The 21,801-nt window shown below is 35.6% G+C and overlaps 1 protein-coding gene across 3 annotated transcripts in view; it reads right to left on the reverse strand.

Annotated features, from left to right (window-relative positions):
* Nucleotides 1-474: 474 nt before the first annotated feature.
* Nucleotides 475-21,801, reverse strand: part of STIL (STIL centriolar assembly protein) — a 40,357-nt gene continuing 19,030 nt past the window's right edge. The window contains exons 10-17 of one of the 3 annotated variants that reach the window (XM_081145615.1): nucleotides 21,393-21,502; nucleotides 16,556-16,658; nucleotides 14,415-15,383; nucleotides 11,870-12,035; nucleotides 9,715-9,946; nucleotides 6,925-7,138; nucleotides 4,940-5,190; nucleotides 475-1,986 (exon numbers count right to left, since the gene is read on the reverse strand). In XM_081145615.1, the coding sequence (XP_081001741.1) occupies nucleotides 1,197-1,986; nucleotides 4,940-5,190; nucleotides 6,925-7,138; nucleotides 9,715-9,946; nucleotides 11,870-12,035; nucleotides 14,415-15,383; nucleotides 16,556-16,658; nucleotides 21,393-21,502 (2,835 nt within the window). In that variant the 3' untranslated portion in view covers nucleotides 475-1,196. Of the gene's footprint in view, nucleotides 1,987-4,939; nucleotides 5,191-6,924; nucleotides 7,139-9,714; nucleotides 9,947-11,869; nucleotides 12,036-14,414; nucleotides 15,384-16,543; nucleotides 16,659-21,392; nucleotides 21,503-21,801 lie in introns of all 3 variants that reach the window. The other 2 variants (XM_081145614.1, XM_081145613.1) reach the window with 2 other exon arrangements.

Here is a 21,801-nt window from a genome sequence, read left to right on the forward strand (position 1 = left end):
ATTTCAAAAAGCTGCATACTATGAATCCACTTATATTAAGATTCTCAAAATGACAAAATTCTAGTGATAGAAAACAGACCACTTATTGTTAGGGGTTAGGGTTGGAAGGAGGGTAGAACTAGTTTCTTTGGGGTGATGGAACAGTTCTTTCTGTATGCTGACTGTGGTGGCGGTTATGTAAAGCTATAATAGTGATAAAATTTCATACAGCTATATACCAAAAGGTCAATCAATGAGTGGGTGTAGAAACTTGTGAAACCTGAAAGGTCTGTGAAACCTGAAAAGTTACTAATACTATACCCAATGCCAATTTCTTGATTTAAATAATTTATCATGGTCATCTAAGATATTACTTATCATTGGAGGTCACTGGGTGCAGGGTACACCCGAATTCTGTACTACTTTTGTAAATTTCTAGGGTCTAAAGTTTTTTTAAAGAGGGGAAGGATATGCTATAGCAGAGGACAAAGGAGAACAGTCAATCTAGACATTTTTATTAAATTTAATAGATATTTTAGTTCTATCAAAAAATTAAAGCATTTGAAAGACAAAGTTTATAAAACACTCATACCCAGTAATTTTCTTATTCTATGATTGTGCTATATGTTGAACATGTTACATTACTTCAATTCACTATATAGCAAAAGTTTTACTTCCACAGGATTTAACAAATATAGATCTTAAGAGGACATATACACTCCTTGAATAAAAAGATCTTAAATTATTTTTTAAAAACAAAACTTCTCCCTTAAATTCAGTAAGGGTTGATTTAGCTAATTTAGTCAAGGTCATGATGACTTTATGCTCTTTTAGGTGATACTGGCTAGATGCAGAGATGAAACATGCTAGGAAAATACTTACTTTTCAAAATGTACAGTATAAAGCGCAGCTCAGATCCAGGGTTGGATAGTGTGTTTACCTAAATTTGTTGAAACAACTATTCTCAGGGTTTGTTTTTTAAAAAGGTTTCAGTGACACTGAAAGCTCTCTAACAAAGAGAACTTAGCCATACTACTAGCCAGCCATCTTATAGACAATCAGGTCACTTGCTCAGCTTTTTGAAATCAGTTGTTACCAAAAAACAGGGTGAGCCCTAGAATAATTAGGAATCCTCAAACTACCAAAAGGCTCTGGCTTCTCTAAGTGTCTTCAGAAGATACCCTGTCCTCATATCAGGAGGGCAACAAGTTAAAGGTTTAAAATAATTTGGGCAACTGTCTGAGACGCTTTACATCTAAGAAGGTGCCTACAGAATTCATACTATTCATTTGCTTTAAAGTTTCAGAAGGTTTCAAACTTTCAGGAAAAAATGGAGTGTCCCTTTCATTTTCTTTGTCAGGATGTTGGGTAAACTCTGCTTTTCCAGTTCGGAGGTTCACTGCAGGACTTGATTTAAGGTTCTTTAATAAGCAAGCTGGGTTTTCATTGAACCGCTGTGCTGCTTTTGGCTGACCAACTTCATTTGTAATATTTCTCAGTACTGACATATCTGTGGGGGTGCCCAAGGATTCACAGTTATTACAATTAATTATTTCACAGGCATTCCTAGAAGGCTCCTTCTGACAATCAAGTTGCTCAGGTACGGATGTGAGGTTTTGATTCAATAACTGTTCACTCTTGTTTTCTGTGTTCTTTGGAGGCTCCTCTTCATCTTCACTACTTTCACTGCTTTGTATGAGTCCATATCTCTTCAAATATTTTTTGGTTGCAAATGACATGTTGTTTGGTGAAATTAAACTAAGCCCCACTGTGTTCCTGTCTGTATTAATATGTAGAAGGCTAAAGGATGAGTCACCGTTATTTTGGTTTGATCGAGTGAAAGACAGTTGTGACAGCTGATTTTCATTTAAATATTTCAGAGCTATAGCATTTGCCTCCATGCTCAAATCCACACTGTTAGGGCTTAAGCCACTCATGCCAACATTAGCAAATGACATGTAGTTTAATCCAGAGATCACTGCTTCAGGGCTGATACACGCCAACACACTGAAAGACACAATGGAGTAGGCCATCATTTATCTTATTTTGAGTACCAAATAGTGTTATTCTAAATGTGTTCCATTCTACGACAGTAACAAAAGGTCTTCAGCTTTAAGCCTCATGGTACTTTTTAGCTGAGTGCTAAGTCTTGATGATCCAGATACATTCAAGGGATAAATATGGTAATCTAGAAGGCAATCTATGATTCACAGACTGAAAGAGGAACACAAATTAATTTTCCTAAATTTAAACAACAGTCATGATTTTAAGACAAAATACAGGCTCCAAACTGTAAAAGTCATTGGGTAAAGTAAATATTGGTAAAGTAAAAAAGCGTAAACAAAAATAAAACACACTTGATAAAATTACAAGCTCTGGCAAATAGCTCAGAATATTAAATTTTTCATAGTTGAAGAGATTCTATCTATAATGAATAAAAACATCAACCAGTCTCTGTCTATGGACTAATGTGTGTGTGTTGATTTTCTTTCATTAGGTATAACCTTCAACTCACTTTGGCTGTGTTATCTCATTAATGTTAACTTGTTGACTTACTTTCCCCTTTATATCATATATAAATAATAGCTGCTAATTTTTATGGATGTCCTTTTATGTGCCAGCACTTTGCTAAACACTATCTTATTTAATCCCACAGAAACCTTTCTCAGGTAAGTCATCCATATCAAACATCTCAACTTTATTGTCTACTCCAATACCTCCCATTTCCCTTCCCCTACTTTCCTATTTTCTCCTTAGCACTTATGGCTTTCCATAAATACCTAACTCACATTTCTTATTTATTGTCTAGCTCCCTCATGAAAGCCCAGGAATTTTTGTCTGTTTCTGTCTCCCACTGCAGTATCCCTTGGTGCCTGGTAGCAGGCACTCAAAAAATATTTACCAAATGAATAAAAGAAGCAGATACTATTATTATCTTTATTTTACCATTGAGAAAATTGAGGAATCTCCTTAAGTTGAACAGCTAGTGACTGGCAAGCTGAGATCAGGCTCTATGCCCACCGTTCCATTATACTGTATTCAGCAACTTATATTTTGCTATCAGTTTTTCTGTTCCTTAAAAATTAGAGTCTTTTGTGTACTATTTGTTGTGGTAAACAGTATACTCTAGTCACAGAACAGGCTATGACTTTCCATATCATTCAATGAAGAAATTCATCTGTTTTGTATGTGCCTGCCACCATGTGTGTCCTTACCCCTACAAAACCCAAGTAACTATCAGGTATTTTCATTCTCATCATTAATATTCCCTGAAACCAGTGATGCCATCACCAAGCGATGGGAAAGCATGCTCAATAATGCTGGCCTTTGTAAGGAATTCTTCCTCAACCTTTAATGCTTTGGAGACTGTCAGAAAAAGATGAGAGAGATACTACCAATTTATCTAGACATTGTTCTTTTAGGATGTATTATAATGATAATATCTGCTGAATATACAGTCCTTTTCTACTTTCTTTGCATATTTCCTAAAATTATAAGCAGTTTGCATATTAAATCAGAGAACTTGTGCATACTAAAAATATATATCTATAGATATTAATGTAAATCATTTGAAAAAGCAAATAAAAACTTGTAATTCAGTAAGTTTATTATATACTAAAATGTGTTAATTTCTATGTTTCACACTAGAAACATTAAAATAGGGTGGCCACTGTGAAGAAACAGGTTACTTAAAAACTACTGCCTATAGGCAGCCATGCTAAACGTAAGGGTTCCACATAAATAGCAGTGATCTGTGCGTTCCGACCAATGCTATATAGTCTCTGTCTATAGTCTCACAAGTTGGAACTGGTGAGCAACAGGTAAGGCCCACATGACCATACTCTTGCCTTTCAGATGGTACAACTGCCTATATCCAGTTGTACAAATGCTAACCTCACTCCCCTACCCTGTTGGCAGGAAAATAAACTGGTACAACTATTTTGGCGGGCAATGACAATATCTACCAAAACCTCACATGCATGTATCCTTTGATCCTGCCTACCTGTAGGAATCTATCCCGCAAAGATACTTGTAAAAGTAGTAGAACGATGTTCACTTAGCATTGTTTGAGATAAGAAATAAGAGATTCAGACTAAAAGGTCATTAATAGATGACTAGGGCTCACTATATTATAGTACATGGGTACCACAGAGTTTTATGCAGCTGTTTAAATGCATGAGAAAGAACTGCTTGTGCCTATAAAGAAAAGTAAGCTATAAACGTTAAGCAAGAAAACCGAAATCATCACACTCATCACACATGTATATACTTGAACATTTCTAGAAGAATATAAAACAAACCAGAGAAGTAACCTTGGAAGAGTCAGACTGAGAAGTTTGAGGAGTAGGGGGGCTCGTATACTGTATCTGATATTCTTGTGTATTATTTGATATATTTTTTAAATCATGAGACTATTACTTTTGTAACTAAAATACAGCAACAAAAATAATTAACAGAAAACATGCTAACCCGAACAATGTAATTTACAGATTTTACCCTCTTTAAAAATAAGTATGTGCTAAGGTCATCTTCGATGAAGAGGAATCTGAACAGAACATACAAGTTGGAACTGGTGAGCAACAGGTAAGGCCCACATGACCATACTCTTGCCTTTCAGATGGTACAACTGCCTATATCCAGAAGCTGGCAGACACTATCCCTCCAGGAAGACTTTCCAGACACCAGAATGAATAAAAGCTCATTTTTCTTTCCCCAAGACTCCCAGAGCTTTTCATTGGCATCTTTACCCAGGAGACATCCCACAGTATCTCTGTAATTACTTATGTAACCCCCTCTCCTACTAAAATGAAGAATATGATTTCTTATTCATCAGACATTTAGCAGGCCCTGAACAAATGATAAATCAATTGAACTGAGTGGCAAGCTTATACCTGTTCTCATGAGACTGGGGCAATACATTTAAAACTTATTCACCCTTTGAAACAAAGTTTAAAATTACCTGGCGTGATCCACTTTATGTGCATTTTTCTTCACTTTAGTGGGAGAATCAATTTTTACACCAAGGTTTCTTAGTTGCTTAAGGGTTGCATTAAGAACACAATCTTTGTCCACCAGGCCTGAATCATGGTTTTTTTTCTTTGCATGGTAAACTTTTGGGGTTCTGGTGCATTCATGGCTAATAATTACTGCTTTGGTAGATGGTTGCTCAGTTTCTTTGGAGGAGTTACTTAATAGGTGGTTCACTTGACCCTGATGAAAAGGAAAAAGACATACTTGAAAAATGACTGTTAACAATCTTAGAAAACAAAAATGTAAATAATAGTATAAATAAGGCCACAAACAAGTAAAATAGCATCTGAAGTATCAAGAACATTTGAAAGTATTACAGGTTTTTAAATAAAAGCAGCCCATCCTAATGAATGATTCCATCAGGCCCTAGAGGAAACTTAGAATGTCTCTTCATGGGTGGTGGGCACACAATGGAATACACAGATCATGTATCATAGGAATGTACACTTGAAACCTATATAATCTTATTAACCAATGTCACCCAAATAAATTTAAAAATGAAATAAAAATGATTCAAAGGGAGGGAAATAATAATAAACTTCCATTTTCTTGCATCAACATATCTCAAAAGTAAATTCTCAACATCTGTGAATAAAGTTTCTGTCCTGATTTTAAAAAAAAGAAAAAAGAATGTCTGTTCAGAACTTGTTCATTTTAATAAAACCAATAGATTGAGAGTAGTGTTTCAAGTGTTTTCAGGACTTACAGTAAATTCTTTTTTTTTTTTTTAATTTTTACTGTTTCTTTCTTTTTTTTTTTAATATATCTTTATTGATTTCAGAGAGAGGAAAGGAGAGGGAGAGAGGGAGATAGAAACATCAATGATTTGAGAGTCATTGATCGGCTGCAGCCCACAACCCGGGCATGTGCCCTGACCGGGAATCGAACCCTGATCACTTAGATCCTAGGTCGATGCTCAACCACTGAGCCACGCCCGGTCGGGCTACAGTAAATTCTTTAACAAAAGTTTTAAATCATGCTCTCATTTGAAAAATGACGTTCCAGTTATACCTTTCGTAGATCTCTATGACCTTCAGAATCTGACTCCTTTCTTTTCTCACTCTGAGTGAGAATGAATGCTATCTCTGTCCTCCTGGCATTAAAGCATATTTCATTCGATGAGCACACAGGTGCAGTCTAGCACGTAGCAGGCAAATAATAAATGTGTTCACTGAGGAATACTTAAAGGCCTGTGAAATAGGCGTAATTAGCCTTTGATTGCAATGAAGAAACCGAATGTTCCAAAGTCTACAATTTGGATGGAAGTGACAGCCAGGGTTATGTGACCTTCATGACCCAGTTCACATTCGAACTTTTCCAAGACAACTATTTCCTCCAATCAGAATTATCCCTTTTTAGTTTGTGCTGCCTTTGCTTACAGCACTTCTCCACCTGCCCTGTGTTTGCTACTGGTATCCATGTGTTATTTCCCCTAGGTTCTCAAGAGCAGAGACTGTGATCTTCATCTTTTATATTATCTACTTTACTTAGTTCACTTTCTTAGAATAGGCTAAGTACTCAACAAAATCCTGCTTGCCCAAACTGAAATCAGTAAATATTATCATAAATATTCTACTTCTTTCCAATGTTCAAACTTCCTGCAAACTCTTGCTTGTTTTTTATGGTACTAACTTCAGTCTAAATGTGGTCTAATATCAACATTTATGTTTTTAAAATAAGGCTTTTTATCCTGGCCATCTAAGTACCTAATAACTGGCAAGCTTACCATAAATTACTGAATTTAGGTTATTATAATTTATGAAAAGCTAAAAGAAAGAAATGATATATCATTAATGTGTAGAAAATCTTTTTATATCAAGGTCCCAATCAGCTTAAAGATAGAAAAGGCCTGATTAGTACATCCTAGACTAAATAACCATCTCACAGGAGATGAAATGCTTTACATTTTCTTACCAATAAATCCTGGTATATTTTCTGGTTATCTGTATTTTGATGAGGCAAGGGTTGCATTACTTGCTCAATTTTTGGTTCCCCTGAAGTTTCAGAGTTGTTACTAGCACCCTCTGTTGGTCCACTCTGTAAGCACATGCTTGCGCGCTCTGCCACCAGGGAATTGGGAAAGACCACAGGCACATCAGGTTCTTTTCTGACAACTGGGGAAGAGCTGCTTGAAAGGATATATATAATGTAAGTGTTAGTTCTCAAGTTCACATATATTTGAAGTGCAATAACTCTGGAAGAAAGAGGTAAGACTCAGGCAGCATTCTGGTTTGTATTTTCAGTTCTTAGTGATAAGCATCTACTCTTGATAGGCTGATATAAGCTGGGTCATGATATCTTTTTGAGTTATAGTATTTATAATATATTTAGACAACTTTCTTGGAAATTTGGAAAACAACCTGTTGATTTCTCCTGAACCTGATGCAATAAAAATTTTTAGAGTTTAAAGATACTAAAGGCTTATCTAGCATTTTTTAGATACTCTAAAAATTTTTAATATATTATTTGTTTACTTCAAGTTTTAAAACATAGTTAAGATCCTTGTCAAATGAGTTCCTAAGCTGCCATTTATAATCACATTACATACTTGGTGGTATTTTTCTTTTTTATGCTTTCATGTATTTTTCAAATTTTGTACAATAAGCATTTATTACTTTCAAAATTGGAATATGTACATTAAAAATGGCAATGGGAAGCATTATTTTAAAACATTTCTTGTAAGAAGAGTAATCTGTGGTTATTGCAGAAAATAGAGAAAAGTCATAATAAATATTAGCTGGCAGAAAGGGCCAGGCACTGTTTAAAGTACACCATCTCATATAATCCTTACCAAAAAGACCTATGGGATAGATACTACATTTTATCCCTATTTGACAGATGAGGAAACTGAGGCACAGGGGTTAGAGTTAGATGACTGCTTAAAGTTATAAAAAGTATAAAGAAAATAAAAGTCACAGGTAATTTAATACCTAGTGATAACCACTGTTAACATTTCATGTATTTGGATCTATGCTTTTTTTCTATAAATATGTATTTTTTCTGAAAAACTGTATTATAGCTTTGGAAGCTGCTTTTAAAAACCTAATGTTATATCATGAGTATCTTCCCCTTTTGTTAAGTATTTTTAAGAATAAGTTTTAATCTTTACATAATATTTCATTTTACAGATATGGTATGATTTTTCTAATCATACTTCTTTAAAACTCAGCTTATTTTCAATTTTTTCCATATTGTTTGATTTTAACTTGATATGAAGCACCAAACACTCATTTGGTACATGAGAACCTCAATAAAAATTAGCTGAAATGAATCTTAAATTCTAAGAAAAAAGTCAATAAATTTGACTACCTAAAGTAAAAAATCATTACATGGCAAAAAAACATCAAACAAGGTCAAAAGACAACTGATAGACTGGAAGAAAATATTCACAACATATATCACAATCAGCTAACATCTCTAATATATAAAGAGCACTTAAAAATTGAGGGGTAAAGGACAAAACTCTAATAGAAAATGGTACAAGAAAGGCAAGCAGATAATTCACAAATATATCAAAATGACTCTCAACATGAAAAAATGATTCAACTCATTTATAAGTTTAAAAATGAAAATTAAAACAATACCAAGATGCCATTTATCACTAATCAGACAGGTAAAACAATTTAAAAAAAAATATGACAACATATTTTTTTGGCATGGCTGTTGGGGGGACAGATAATGTCATACACTGCTGATGAGAATGCAAACTGGTACAACCCTTCTGCAGGGAAATTTGATAATACTTAACAAAACTACATATGCAAGTAACTTTGGATGCAGGAATTCCCCTTCTAAAACAATTCAAAAATACACATGAACAAAGTAATTCGCTGTAGTTTTGTTTATAGTTGAAAAATATTGGAAACAGTCTAAATGCTCATAAATAGGAGAATGTTTTGTTAAACTATGGTACATCCACACAATGGGATATTATACAGCTATTAAAAATGAAGACGATCTCTAGGAATCTATTTGGAGTGATTTCCAATATACACTGCCAAATGAAAAGAGAAGAGTTTAGGAGAGTACCTAAGGCATGCTACTTTTCTACACTTCCTGTAAGAAAGAAAGAACATAAAATACAGATATATGTGCTCATTTGTACAAAAGAAATACAGGAAGGATAAGCCAGTAACCAAAGAGATAGGGTGGGAAAAGAGGTGGAAAAAGGAGAATTTGTTTCACATACTGACAAAACAAATGAAGTCAACCAGAATATGGAGGGACCTCAAGATGGAATACAAACAGTAACATCTAATGGCACTGCAAACAACGCAACCACATAAGGGAACGGGGAAGAAAAACTAACCGAAGTAACTATGAAAAAAGGTATTTTCATTGGATATTGTAAGGCTAAAGATAAAAACTGTAAACAAATATACTCTAGTAAATTCAGAATTCTTAGTAATTCTGAAACTACTTTATGTGTATGCTAGGATCCAACAACTAAGTATAGTGTACATAACAAGAGCCAGGTTTCTCACTGCTGCGGACAGACGTTTTAAATAAGAAAAAGACATGTAGGATTGGAATCAGAGGATTGGTATGAAGTCAAGGATTTTCAAGTACAGATAGATACATATGGAAATAAATGTAGATATAGATGTATGCATGAGTTAGCATGCACATGAGTTAGATCACCAAAAGAATCTTAGAATTTAAAAAAAAAAAAGTAGGATGAATATTGAATCAAAGGTGCCTTACTTGGATACAGAAAGTGGCTGATTAAATTCTTCTTCCACAGCAATGTTGCTCTCTTCAAAACTCGGAATATCAACTGCTTTTAATGAAGATGCACTACTTGGAGGACTAGTGACTTCATTATTAATAACAACAGAAAAATTCATGTCCTCACTGGAAATCTTAGTATCATCTTGCTTCAACTGAGAGTCAGGCTTCTGATGATCACCTGTTGCATTCCAAAACAAGCTAGCACCTGGAGATTAAATGTTTTAACAGATACTGAAACAAATATTCCACTACAAAAGTAATTCTCTGACAAACCTTTGTTAAGTAAGACTAGTTAAATTATTTTAACACAGTTACCTAAAACTGTTTTCAGATTATATTTCCTCAGAAATGTCAGTTAAGTGGAAGGGGAAAAGATAGAAAACTGGGGTACAAAAGGAGAGGAGACATTCTGGGCCCTGATTCTTCAAGAGGTGCAGTTCTCAAATGATGTGGTTTACATATTAAGATTTTTAATGCAATTGTGTGTGTGTGTGTGTGTAAAACTGCTGTTCTGAAAAACAGGAGAAAATATGTAAAATACAAATCCCTAGGCTCTCTGATTTTGATACTTAAATGCAATATATATATATGTATTTAATAAGCCTTTATTGATTTCAGAGAGAGGAAGGGAGGGGGAGAGAGAAAGATAGAAACATCAATGATGAGGGAGTCATTGATCGGCTGCCTCCTGCGTGCCCCTTGCTGGGGATCCAGCCCAAAACCCAGGCATGTGCCCTGATGAGGAATCAAGCCTCAATCTCCTGGATCATAGGTCAATGTTCAACCGCTGAGCCATGCTGGCTGGGAAAAATACAATATTTATAAAGTTGTATTAGGGATGTTTCAGGCATGTATTTAAAAATCAAATGTTTCCAAACTTTATGGATCAGTTGCACAATTATTTGCAGAACTATTTGCATGTATTATTACTTGCTTGCTATTTTTGTCAACTCACTTTCTTTTTACATAGTTTCATCATTTCCAAGAAATCACAGATCTGAAGCATTATATTTTTCCAGGATTCCTAAGAATAAATATATCGCCAAAGTATAAAATATTCACCTATATACCACCCCAAGCCAACTTTTGAACCTCAGTGGTATACATTCTACAATTTGGGAAATACGGCGATATAAAATGATTTTAAAGAAATAGTTAAAACCAAAAAGTAAATCCAAGTCAAAATAGATTCTCCTTTGAGGGCCAACTTGGATAATTTTATGAAAATAAATTAATAAAAGCATGATTTAATCTTGTATTCAACTAAACATTAAAAATCACATTACCATTATATATTTTTCAAAATCAAGAGACCAACATTGGTACATTACTATTAATTCATACGGTAGACTTTATTTGGGTTTCAGCAGTTTTTCCACTAATGTTCTTTTTCTGTTCCATAATCCAATCCAAGATATCACAATGCATTTAGCTAGAGTAACTTTTGAATCTCCCTCTTCCTCAACTGCTACATCCAATTAGTATCAATATCTTACATGACTCTTCTTCATTCTTATCAATCACTACCCTATATACTAGACATCTTGTTAGACCCTGGGGACACAAAGTTGATCTTGAAGATCTCATGGTGGTGGTGAGTAAACATGTAAGCAAACATGTCATTTACATTACTGATTGTTTTAAGGCCTCCAAATAAAGTAGATAGTCCTTTGTGAAAGATGTAAAAAAGGCTCTCCATAACATTGTAATGTAGGGTATTGAACAACTCAGAGCCTTGTGTTTCTTCACTGAGCCCGTACTATTTTCTCTACCTAATCTGTGAATTCCACCTACTAAAATCCTACATACCCTTCAAGGCCCATTTTCAATTAACAGTGCATAGATGAAGCCTTCCCTGATCCCTCAAACCATAGATGATTTCTCTTATTAAAACTGGGTCCAGCCTGAGAAAGTAGCAAAAACAATGTATTATGTTGTGTAGTTTCATATCTGTTTTCAGGTATAGTTTTATTTTACAAAGACTTTAAAAAGTTACATTCTCATTACCTGTATTTTGGTTCTATTTGAACCATGCACCAATTTCAATGTAAAAACATTTTAAAGTAGACATAAAAAGCATTTAAAAAAATTCCTTGCAAATGAAAAAAAAAGAAAAGAAAGAAATTACCTGTGCTCACGGCAATGCTTACACTTTTTCTCATGTGTAAACCAGGGGACGACTGTGCTTCCATGGAAACCAATTCCATCGGTCTTCCAGTCTGCCCTGTGTCTTGAGGGGTGGTTGTCTTTGGGGAACAGGGCTGAAGAGACTGTGCTTCTAATAAACGCTGAATCTGTATCAATTAAAAACATACTTTAAACTGACAGGGAAGTAATCAACAAAATTGGCAGCTGAATTTAAATATGAATTACAGAGTGCCCCAGTTATAAATAACTGAAATTTATTTTCTTACATTTCAACTAGATAATACCATAAACTTATTCAATGTATTAAATCACTAACATTCGTTATTAAGAAACACTTTGGGCTATTTGTAAATTTAAAAGTGATAACAGCCCAGCCAGCGTGGCTCAGAGGTTGAGCATCAACCTATGACCCACAAGATTGAGGTTTGATTCCTGGTCAGGGCACATGCCTGAGTTGCGGGCTCAGTCCCCAGTATGCGGTGTACAGGAGGCAGCCGATCAATGACTCTCTCATCATTGATGTTTCTATCTCTCTCTTCCTCTCCCTTTCTCTCTCTGAAATCAATAAAGACATATTAAAAAAAAAAATAAAATAGAAAACATACAAATGTTTAGATTAGCATTCATAAATTGACACTCATGTAGAAAAGCCTAAATGTTAACAATTCAATCCTACATTTTACTCCTGTTTCACTTAAAAATCAAATTCATTATTTGCAATAGCAGAAACTTCAAACTGCTGAAATAATAGATCAATTAGAAAATTGGTTATACTTCATTACAACAAAATCCTATGCAGAATAAGACAGCTCTATATACACTATATAGAAAATGTGTTATGATACTTTTAAAAAATTTAAATGTTACCTAAAAAAGTTTTTAAAAATTTACATGAGCAAAATATTACATGTATTTATCATAAAGCATTTTCTGTATCATATTTTATATTATCTAAGTATAATGATTCAGATAATCTAGATCAGAGCCAGTAATCTATAATTTATATTTTAATTAAATAAATCCCAAATAACTGAGATTTTTAGCCTCTGTAAGTCTTTTAAAAAGAAAAAAAATGAGAAGCTTTATTTATTTATTTTTTAAAAAAATATATCTTTATTGATTTCAGAGAGAGGAAAGGAGAGGGACAGAGAGAAGTAGAAACATCAATGATGAGAGAGTCATTGATCAGCTGCAGCCCGCAACCGGGCATGTGCCCTGACCGGGAATAGAATCCTGATGGCCTGGATCCTAGGTTGACGCTCAACCGCTGAGCCACGCCCGGCCGGGCAGAAGCTTTACTTTAATGTGAAGTATTAAGCTACACTAAAAGATTTGCCGAATGTTTATAATAATTTGTTAAAATCCAACTTACATTTTACAATTTCAATTAATTTGCCTAATTTGAAAAAAACAGCAAAGCTGTTTTTCTCAGGTATCATATCTAAAGTATTTTTGGGCAGAATTTTATTTTATTTATTTAAAATATATCTCTATTGATTTCAGAGAGAGGAAAAGAGAGGGAGAGAGATAGAAACATCAATGATGAGAGTCATTGATTGGCTGCCCCCTGCATGCCCTCGACTGGGGATCGAGCCTGCAACCCGGGCATGTGCCCTGACCGGGAACTGAACCCCGATTGACTGGATCCTAGGTTGACGCTCAACCGCTGAGCCACGCCTGGCTGGGGAAGGCAGAATTTTAAAATTATCATTATCTTTTTTGTTTTGTTTTTGCAAAATGTAAACACTATGATTCCAATTTTATAAAACAAAGATTTTTTTAAAAATCACATATGTACATATGCCCATTATACACATATTTGCAAAGTTACAGGGTCATGGAAAAAAAATACGAAGAAGTATATTTTGGGTTGTTTCCATTTGCACTGGAGGGAAAGAAAGGAAGGGAGGATATGGGGTAGCTATGTGGAAGAAGGGTGTCAGTGAGGAAAGGCAAAAAAGGACAATACTTAAAATACTCAACTGTGCAAGAATATCATTAAAAGACTAAGAATGCTGCCATAAAGACCACAGGAAAGGAAACTTTCAGAATAAAATGAGTGGAACAAGTCTAGTATAGATTCACTGAAGAGGTTCTAAAACTCTTCTCTAAGGGTTAGTACACATATTATGGGTTCATAAACTAGAGCTGTATCAGAATCCACTGTGCAGCCCTTATATGTATTTAGTGGTCTATAAAGGTTTAGAAACTTATATACTTTTCATTAGAGGTAAAAAAATCAAAGAAAAATACAATTATGTTGTAGGTTAGGATATGCACGAAAAAGAAAAAAGGAGGCTTGTTTTCTAGTCCTGATTCTACAACCAATTAGCAATGTGTCATTAGGTAAGTTATTTTCTCTCTCCAATCCTCATCTTACTAATATGTAAAACAAAGACCAGAATTCGGTTTCCAAGGCCTTCTAGTTCTGACATTCTACAATTCTACTCCATAAAATAGAATTATTTTTAAGAAACCACTTTAATACCAAGAATTTAACAGAACTAAGCAAGCTCCCAGCAAACCTGTGCCTGAAGCAGTCTCAGCTGTCTGTCCTGTTCTGTGAGGAACCTATATGCATCCGGAGACAGTCCCATCATTCCATCATCTGGCCCAGTCTTGGGTGTGTGCACGCATGCTGCACAAGGCCGTGGATTGTAGGAGTCCACATGTGAAGGTAGTCTTGCCACAGGCGACGGCTCTATACCGCTGTGGGGAGGACCACCCCCCATGCTTCCCTGAGGTCTCATGGCTATAGGACTGCTGCACGAACAGCATGCATTATGGTACAGAGCTGGACATCCGCTTGGGTGAAATAATGAATGTTTTTGAAGGGCTTCAGACTGGAGGTCTTGAACGGATCCTACTGTATTCATTCCTTGCCAAGAATTTATTGGACTATACTGAATATGGCCATGATGCTGACAACAACTGCAAACATTTGTGGAATAGTAAGATGGTGATGGGGGAGTAGCTACCTGAAATTCCATTGGTTTTCCTAGATTATGAGGTGAAAAAATAAAATTGTGTGGGTGGGACTGCGGGGCAAGAGAAGAATGCCTGGAATGAAATGTGGAAGATCTTATAGGATACTCCTCTTTGTGTACATTTCCAGAAGACATTGTTTGAAGCTTTTCAGATGCGTCAGGAGATGGCCCATTAAGAGAAGATGGTTTAACACTGTTTCTTATATGGGGGTTCTCATTCTTACAGGTAGATGGCTGTCTTACTCTGCAGTGTCTCAAAGGAGTAGTGTCCTGGTTTAACTGATTTGGAAGCCCTTTCAAGGAGGGCTCTCCAGCTTCAGTGTCTGGGCTGTGTCTCTCATTGTAAAGCTGGGGTTGCAGTGGCTCCAAGTGTTCAGAGTGGTTAATCAACAGAGAAGGATTCTCATTATTCACCATTTCCAAAGGGTTAGGCAGAGGGTTTGAGTCTATGCAATTGCTATCCAACACAAGTGAAAGTTCTGGAACTGATGGTTGGATCTTAGAAACCTATAAATGGGAAAGAAATGAAAGAGAAGTATTTTTTAGAAAAATATATATGCTTCACTTTTGTTACACCAGTATTTCCCAAATTATACCCAGTTACTTATTAAAAAGGGTTTATTCTTTATCTAGACAGTTGATGAATATTTTCTGGGCATCTTCTATGTGCTAGGCATAGGCACAGGAATATAATTGTGAGTAAAATAAACAAGGTCCTCACCTGCAAAGCATCTCACAAACTTATATAATGATGGAACTCCTTTTATCAGAACACTGATTAACAGTGTGATCACACTATGAGAAACTGTTTTACAATACAGTTTTGTTTTTTTTTACCCTTTCTGCAAAAAAATTATCATAGGCAAAATGCTTCAACAGATATAGTAGCAAAAAATGTTTCTGAATCTTAAATAACAAGGAATCTTCTAATAAATATTTCAGAATATTTTTCCACTATGTGAAATTATTCAGTTATTTTTTGTACTGATATCAACTAAAAGAGTTAGAAGAGAGCAGAAAAGAATAAACAAAATACTCGCTGTGGTGAATTTGGTTATAATTTGATAACTGATTTTTAAAAACCTTTCCTATTCCTTTTTCTTCTAGTAAGCCATTAGTCCAATTAAGGTATAATTCTAAAATAACCCACTGGTTGACTGCAATCAAAAAATTATGGCAGGGGTTATTAGCAATCAATATCCAAAAGCAAGTAGAATGTTTTCTCAGAATATGGTAATAAGACCCACTGTCAAACTTTGGTGACAGAGTATAGAATGTTGAGTCTATATGGGTTAAAAGCACCAGATTCTGAAACCAAACTCCCTAAATCAGAATTCCAGTTTTACTACTTACTAGCTGTGTAATCCTGGGCCAAGTAACTTAACCAATCTGTGTCTCAATTTTCTTTGGGACTAATAATTATATGTACTTATGATACATGTATGTGTGTGTGTGTATGTGTATATATATGCATATATATAACTACATAAAATAATTATATATGCCTGTGAGGAATAATATATGTAGATATAGCCATGTACATATAGCTAGATATATTTTAGAATAAAACTTCAGTAAGTTTTAGGTTGCATTATGGAGTGCTTTAACATCAAGAGACTTCTAGGTTTCTAACCACCAAGGCGAGTACATTTTAAGATCAGTGATACCTTCTGACTCACTGGATGAGGACTGGGAATTGGTCTTGGAGAAAAATCTTCATCTTCAACACCAGAGTCATGATCATTTACTGGCATTTTCCCTGGAGATAACTTTTGGGAAGACCTAAAGAGTAGAGGGGAAATGAGAAAGTCTTCAGTAATCTAGTGTTTGTTATTTCTTTTTGAAGTTGAAGAAAGTCCTTTAGTAAGTCACAGTCGTATCTGAATCATTTAACTTAGTATCTGACAACCACAAATTATTTTATTTTTCAATGTTTCTTGCCAAAGACAGCTGGCCCAATCAGACTCATGCTTAATAAAATACCCCTTTGCCTGATCATGGCACACTTAACCTAGTTATTCTTAATGTCACAAGAAATCAACAGTTACTGAGCATCTTTTGTCTAACCACTTTGAGGAATGTAGAAATAAATAAGACAAAGCACCTGCCATCAAAAACTTTATAATCTGCCCTGGCCTGTTTGGCTCAGTGGTTAGTGTTGGTCCGAGCACCAAGGTCTCCGGTTTGATTCTTGGTCAAGGGAATGTCCCTGGGCTGCATGTTCAATCCCAGCTATGGTCGGAACATGTGCAGGAGGCAACCAAGCAATGTGTCTCCCTTACATCAATGTTTCAGTTTCTCTCCCCAACCCCCTCTTCCACTCTCCCTAAAAATCAATGAAAAAAATACCCTGGGTAAGGATTAACCAAAAAGAAAATAAAAAACTTTATAATCTGGTGATAAATATGTATTCACTGTATTAAACACTGTTAAAAAAGAAAATCAAGTAAGGAATTATTTTTCCTATGTACTTATATCTGTGATGGGAAAATACTTTGAGACATTAATTGAGGTACCTCCTCCCATTTAGTCACGTGTACTCATTGTATCACAGGTGGCATGCCCCAGCAGAGAACATAGAGCTGGTACTGAGTTTCAAAAGCTGAAATTAGAGTTTAGGACCAAAATTTGGAAGACTATATGCATCAGGTTTTTTTGCACCCTAGACTAGATAAAGTCTCAATAGGATGGGTTAGGGAAGAGGAAAGAAAAGGCAGAGAAAGCCATGACATTAATGGATTCCCTAAGAAAGGGTCCTGCATCCTACCTCCCCAGCAGGAAAAACAACAGAAACCCCAGGTAGATCTGGAAGATCTGAGAGCAAGAGACCTTTGCCCCAAGCCCTGGTAGTCTAGAGAGGCAAACATGAAGTTCTTTCTGTGCTAAGGTGCCACAATGAAACAATGAGAACGTCTGCATGGTGCGTTTAAACAGAAGGGTCTGTACCAGCCCCACAAAGCTCTCCTCCAACACCCAAGAATGACATGGAGGACACAGAATGATATCCCATGCACCTCAGTGAAGCATGAACACGACACAGAGAGCCAGTGACCTGAACAGGGGAAAGAGATCGCAGCAGGAACCTGCACAAACCTACAGCCAAAGACCAGATGCAAATGAAAACACCTCAGCATGTGGCAGCACGGGAGATGGTAATCATGTTGCCGACGGGCACATTGGTCCTCTCTAAGTGACACATAGCCCCAGAGGAAAGAGGAAAAGTAGACCATGAATTGACTGAAACTGGGTTTCTATATCTTAGCACAATGAGTAGGGGCTCAAAATAGATATTAAGTTCGATTACTTTTAAAAAGAAAAAACTCTCATTTTTTTTGTACACCTGAGTTTTTGGCAAGGATTTAGTATCTGCTACCTACTTATGATAAACACATACAAAATTTCTGACACTGAACAATAAATTCCATTTCTGAGCTTTTTTAGCACCCAAGGCAAAAAAGGAAAAACTTTAGGTTGTATAGTTATAACATCAGTATTTTAGGCAAGACAAACATTTTACTAAAACCTAAAAATAACTGATCCTTATTAAAGCCTTGGTCAGAGTTGAAAATAGACAAGGTTTTTCAACAATGTTAAAGAAATGGCAAGTGTCTACTTAATTTGGCTTTTTCTTCCATAAATAGTCAATAAAATTTTGAAGAAAGCCTTAAAATAGTAAAGGTGGTTTTGCAAAGCTGTAAGAATATAGTTTTCTAGTGACTGAACATGTTTTGAGGATAACTTAAAATGCCCAAAGATGGAAAGAGTATACCTCAGGCATCTTTCTAATCCCTATAACCTGTGACTGTGTTATAGTTTATGGTAAAAGGAAGTTTGCAGATGTGATTAAGTTAAGGATCTTGAGATGTAATTATCCTGCATTATCCAGGTAAGCCCAACGTAATCACAAGGGTCCTAATAAGATGGAAGCAGAGGGTCAGAGTCAGAGAAGAAAATGTGAAGATAGAAGAAGATGTCAGAGAGAGAGAGAGAGAGAGAGAGAGAGACAGAGGGAGACAGAGACAGAGATAGGGACGGAGACAGGGAGGGAGGGAGGGAGGGAGGGAGGGAGGGATTTGAAGATACCATGCTCCTAGCTTTGAAGATGGAGTAAGGGTTCCAGCCAAGAAATGCAGGTGGCTTCTAGAAGCTGGAAAAGGGATTAAAAAGATTCTCCACTAAAGCTTCCAAAAGGAATGCATCACTGTCTTTTTTTTGCCATCACTTTGATTTTAGGCCTAAAGATCCACTTTAGACTTCTGACCTCCAGAACTCTAAGATAATAAATTCGTATTGTTTTAAGTCAGGAAGTTTGTGGTAATTTGTTACAGCAGCAAGTGGAAACTAATAAAGATACAATCACAATTCCCATTTTACAGATGGGATACTGATGTTTAGAACCAGGATTTAAAAACAGATATGACTGATATCATAACTGGAGTTCAAATTATGTTATGCTGCCTCTATAAATAGTTGGCATAGTAGCATCCACTTTAAATTTGTATCATAGTTTCCACTTATAGAATCAAGTGTTAAGGACAGATGAATGAATGCTATAAAAAAGGGTCAAGCCATTTTCTTAATAACTGCAACCATCTATAATGAACCATATATCTGCTTGTTTCTCACATAAGGTACTAAACAGATAGTACTGAAGGAGCCAAAGACAGGCCGAAGTTAGAGTAAAAAAGTTGAGAGCAGAAAAAATCAAGTGTTAGGGAAAGTTAAAAATACAACTGTTTCTAAACTACAGAGTCAAATAATAAATCAGCATTCTAAGGCAACCTTTAAATGAGGTTATTAAATATTTGGCAATTATTAAATTAATGGACCTCTCAAATAATATGGAGATATCCACCAGGGCTTTAAGGAATTGGTCCTGGACTATATTCCAATACTCCATCACTGGACTATAAGTTCCATGAGGGAAGGGACCATGTCTGTATCTGTTTTTGATATCACCATATCCCCAGCCCGTAGCATATTATCTGGCACACAGTAGAATAAATGACAAAGCTAGAATAGGTATATGAAGGGGTAATTTTATGTGTCAACTTGATGAGGCCACAGAACCCAGATATTTGGTCAAAATTATTCTAGATATTTCTGTAAAGGTATTGTTTAGATGGAAATAATATTTAAATCAATAGACTCTGCCCGGCCGGGCATGGCTCAGCGGTTGAGCGTCAACCTGGGATCCAGGCGATCAGGGTTCGATTCCCGGTCAGGGCACATGCCCAGGTTGCGGGCTCGATCAATGACTCTCTCATCACTGATGTTTCTATCTCTCTCTCCCTCCTCTTTCCTCTCTCTGAAATCAATAAAAATATGTTTAAAAAATAATAATAATAAAATAAAATCAATCAATCAATCAATCAATCAACAGACTCTGAATGTGGGTGGGCCTCATCTAGTTAAAAGCATTAACAGAACAAAGACTGACCTCCCCCAAGAAGATGGCATTCTGCTAGCAGACCACCTTTAGGCTCCAACTACAATTCTTCTCAACCTGAAACCTACCCTGCAGACTTTGGACTTATCAAGCCTCCACAATTGTGTGAGCCAATTCCTTTAAGCCCTGGCTGGGTATCTCAGTTGGTTAGAGCATTGTCCTGAAATGCCAAGGTTGCAGGTTCAATCTCCCGTCAGGGGACATACAAGCAACCAATGAATGCATGAATAAGTGGAACAACAAATCCGTGTTTCTCTCTCTCAAATAAAATAAAAACAAAACAAAAACAGAAAAACCTCTACACACACACACACACACACACACACACATTCTCTTTCTGTCAGTTGTTTCTCTGGACAACTGACTAGTACAAGGGAATATCTTCTTATCCACAAAAGGTATATACTGACCCCAAAAGCCATTGTTTAATTAATATTTCCCAAGTGTATCTCCTTTAAGTTTTAAAACAAACTCTTTTTTTAGGTAGAGGAATTATTTTTGTATAGCAGTTTATCTGATAGGCCCAGGTTTAAAACTACAAGGAAGGAAAGAAACAAGCAAAAGGCAAACTAACCAAAAACAGGATGCTTCTTCCTAAGCAAGATAGCTGCTTGACAAATACTTTTTTCCCCCTATGTAAAAAATCAACTCAAATAAGAACCATATTAGAGCTGTCACTTTATTAAAATTATCATCCAACTTCTGAGTAAGAAGGAATGAATTTAAAGCAAAGACATCTATGGCACAAAAGATATCCAAACAGTTTCATCAGAAATAATTGGGGAGCCTGGCCAGCGTGGCTCAGTGGTTGAGCATTGACCTATGTGATCCAGTAGATCAAAGTTTGATTCCTGGTCAAGGCACATGCCCAGGTTTCAGGCTCGATCCCCAATAAGGGGCATGCAAGAGGCAGCCAATTAATGACTCTCATCATTGATGTTTGTCTCTCTCTCCCTCTCCCTTCTTCTCTCTGAAATCAATAGACATATTTAAAATAAAATAAAGTGGGGAGTTAATTTCTCATCAAAAACTAATGAAAATAAAGATAATAAAAATGTATCTTTTACCTCTTAATTGAAAGATTCTTAGAAACTTTGTTGAAAAACTCTGTTTCTGCATTTTGGCTTTCAGCACTCAGTTCAAAATGTATTGGATTCTTGTCAGAAGGTTCAACATTCTGAAATGAAGTAGGTCATATGTTGAGATGTGACTTAAAACACCATAGAATTCTCTTTAGATGAAAAGTAGCTCTGAAACACTGGGGGGAGGGAGACTTCTGATTCTATAACTGTAAACTTTTTTTAAAAAATTTTTTATTGAGACATAATTGACACACAACATTTGTTTCAGGTGTACAACATACTGATTTGATATTTGTATATATTGTGAAATACTGTAAGTGTAGTTAACATCTATTATACACAGTAATTTTTTTTTTTCTTATGCTGAGAACTTTTAAGATCCTCTCTCTTAGCA

Source organism: Miniopterus schreibersii, assembly GCF_964146895.1.
Source record: "Miniopterus schreibersii genome assembly, chromosome: 8".
NCBI classification, from domain to species: domain Eukaryota; kingdom Metazoa; phylum Chordata; class Mammalia; order Chiroptera; family Miniopteridae; genus Miniopterus; species Miniopterus schreibersii.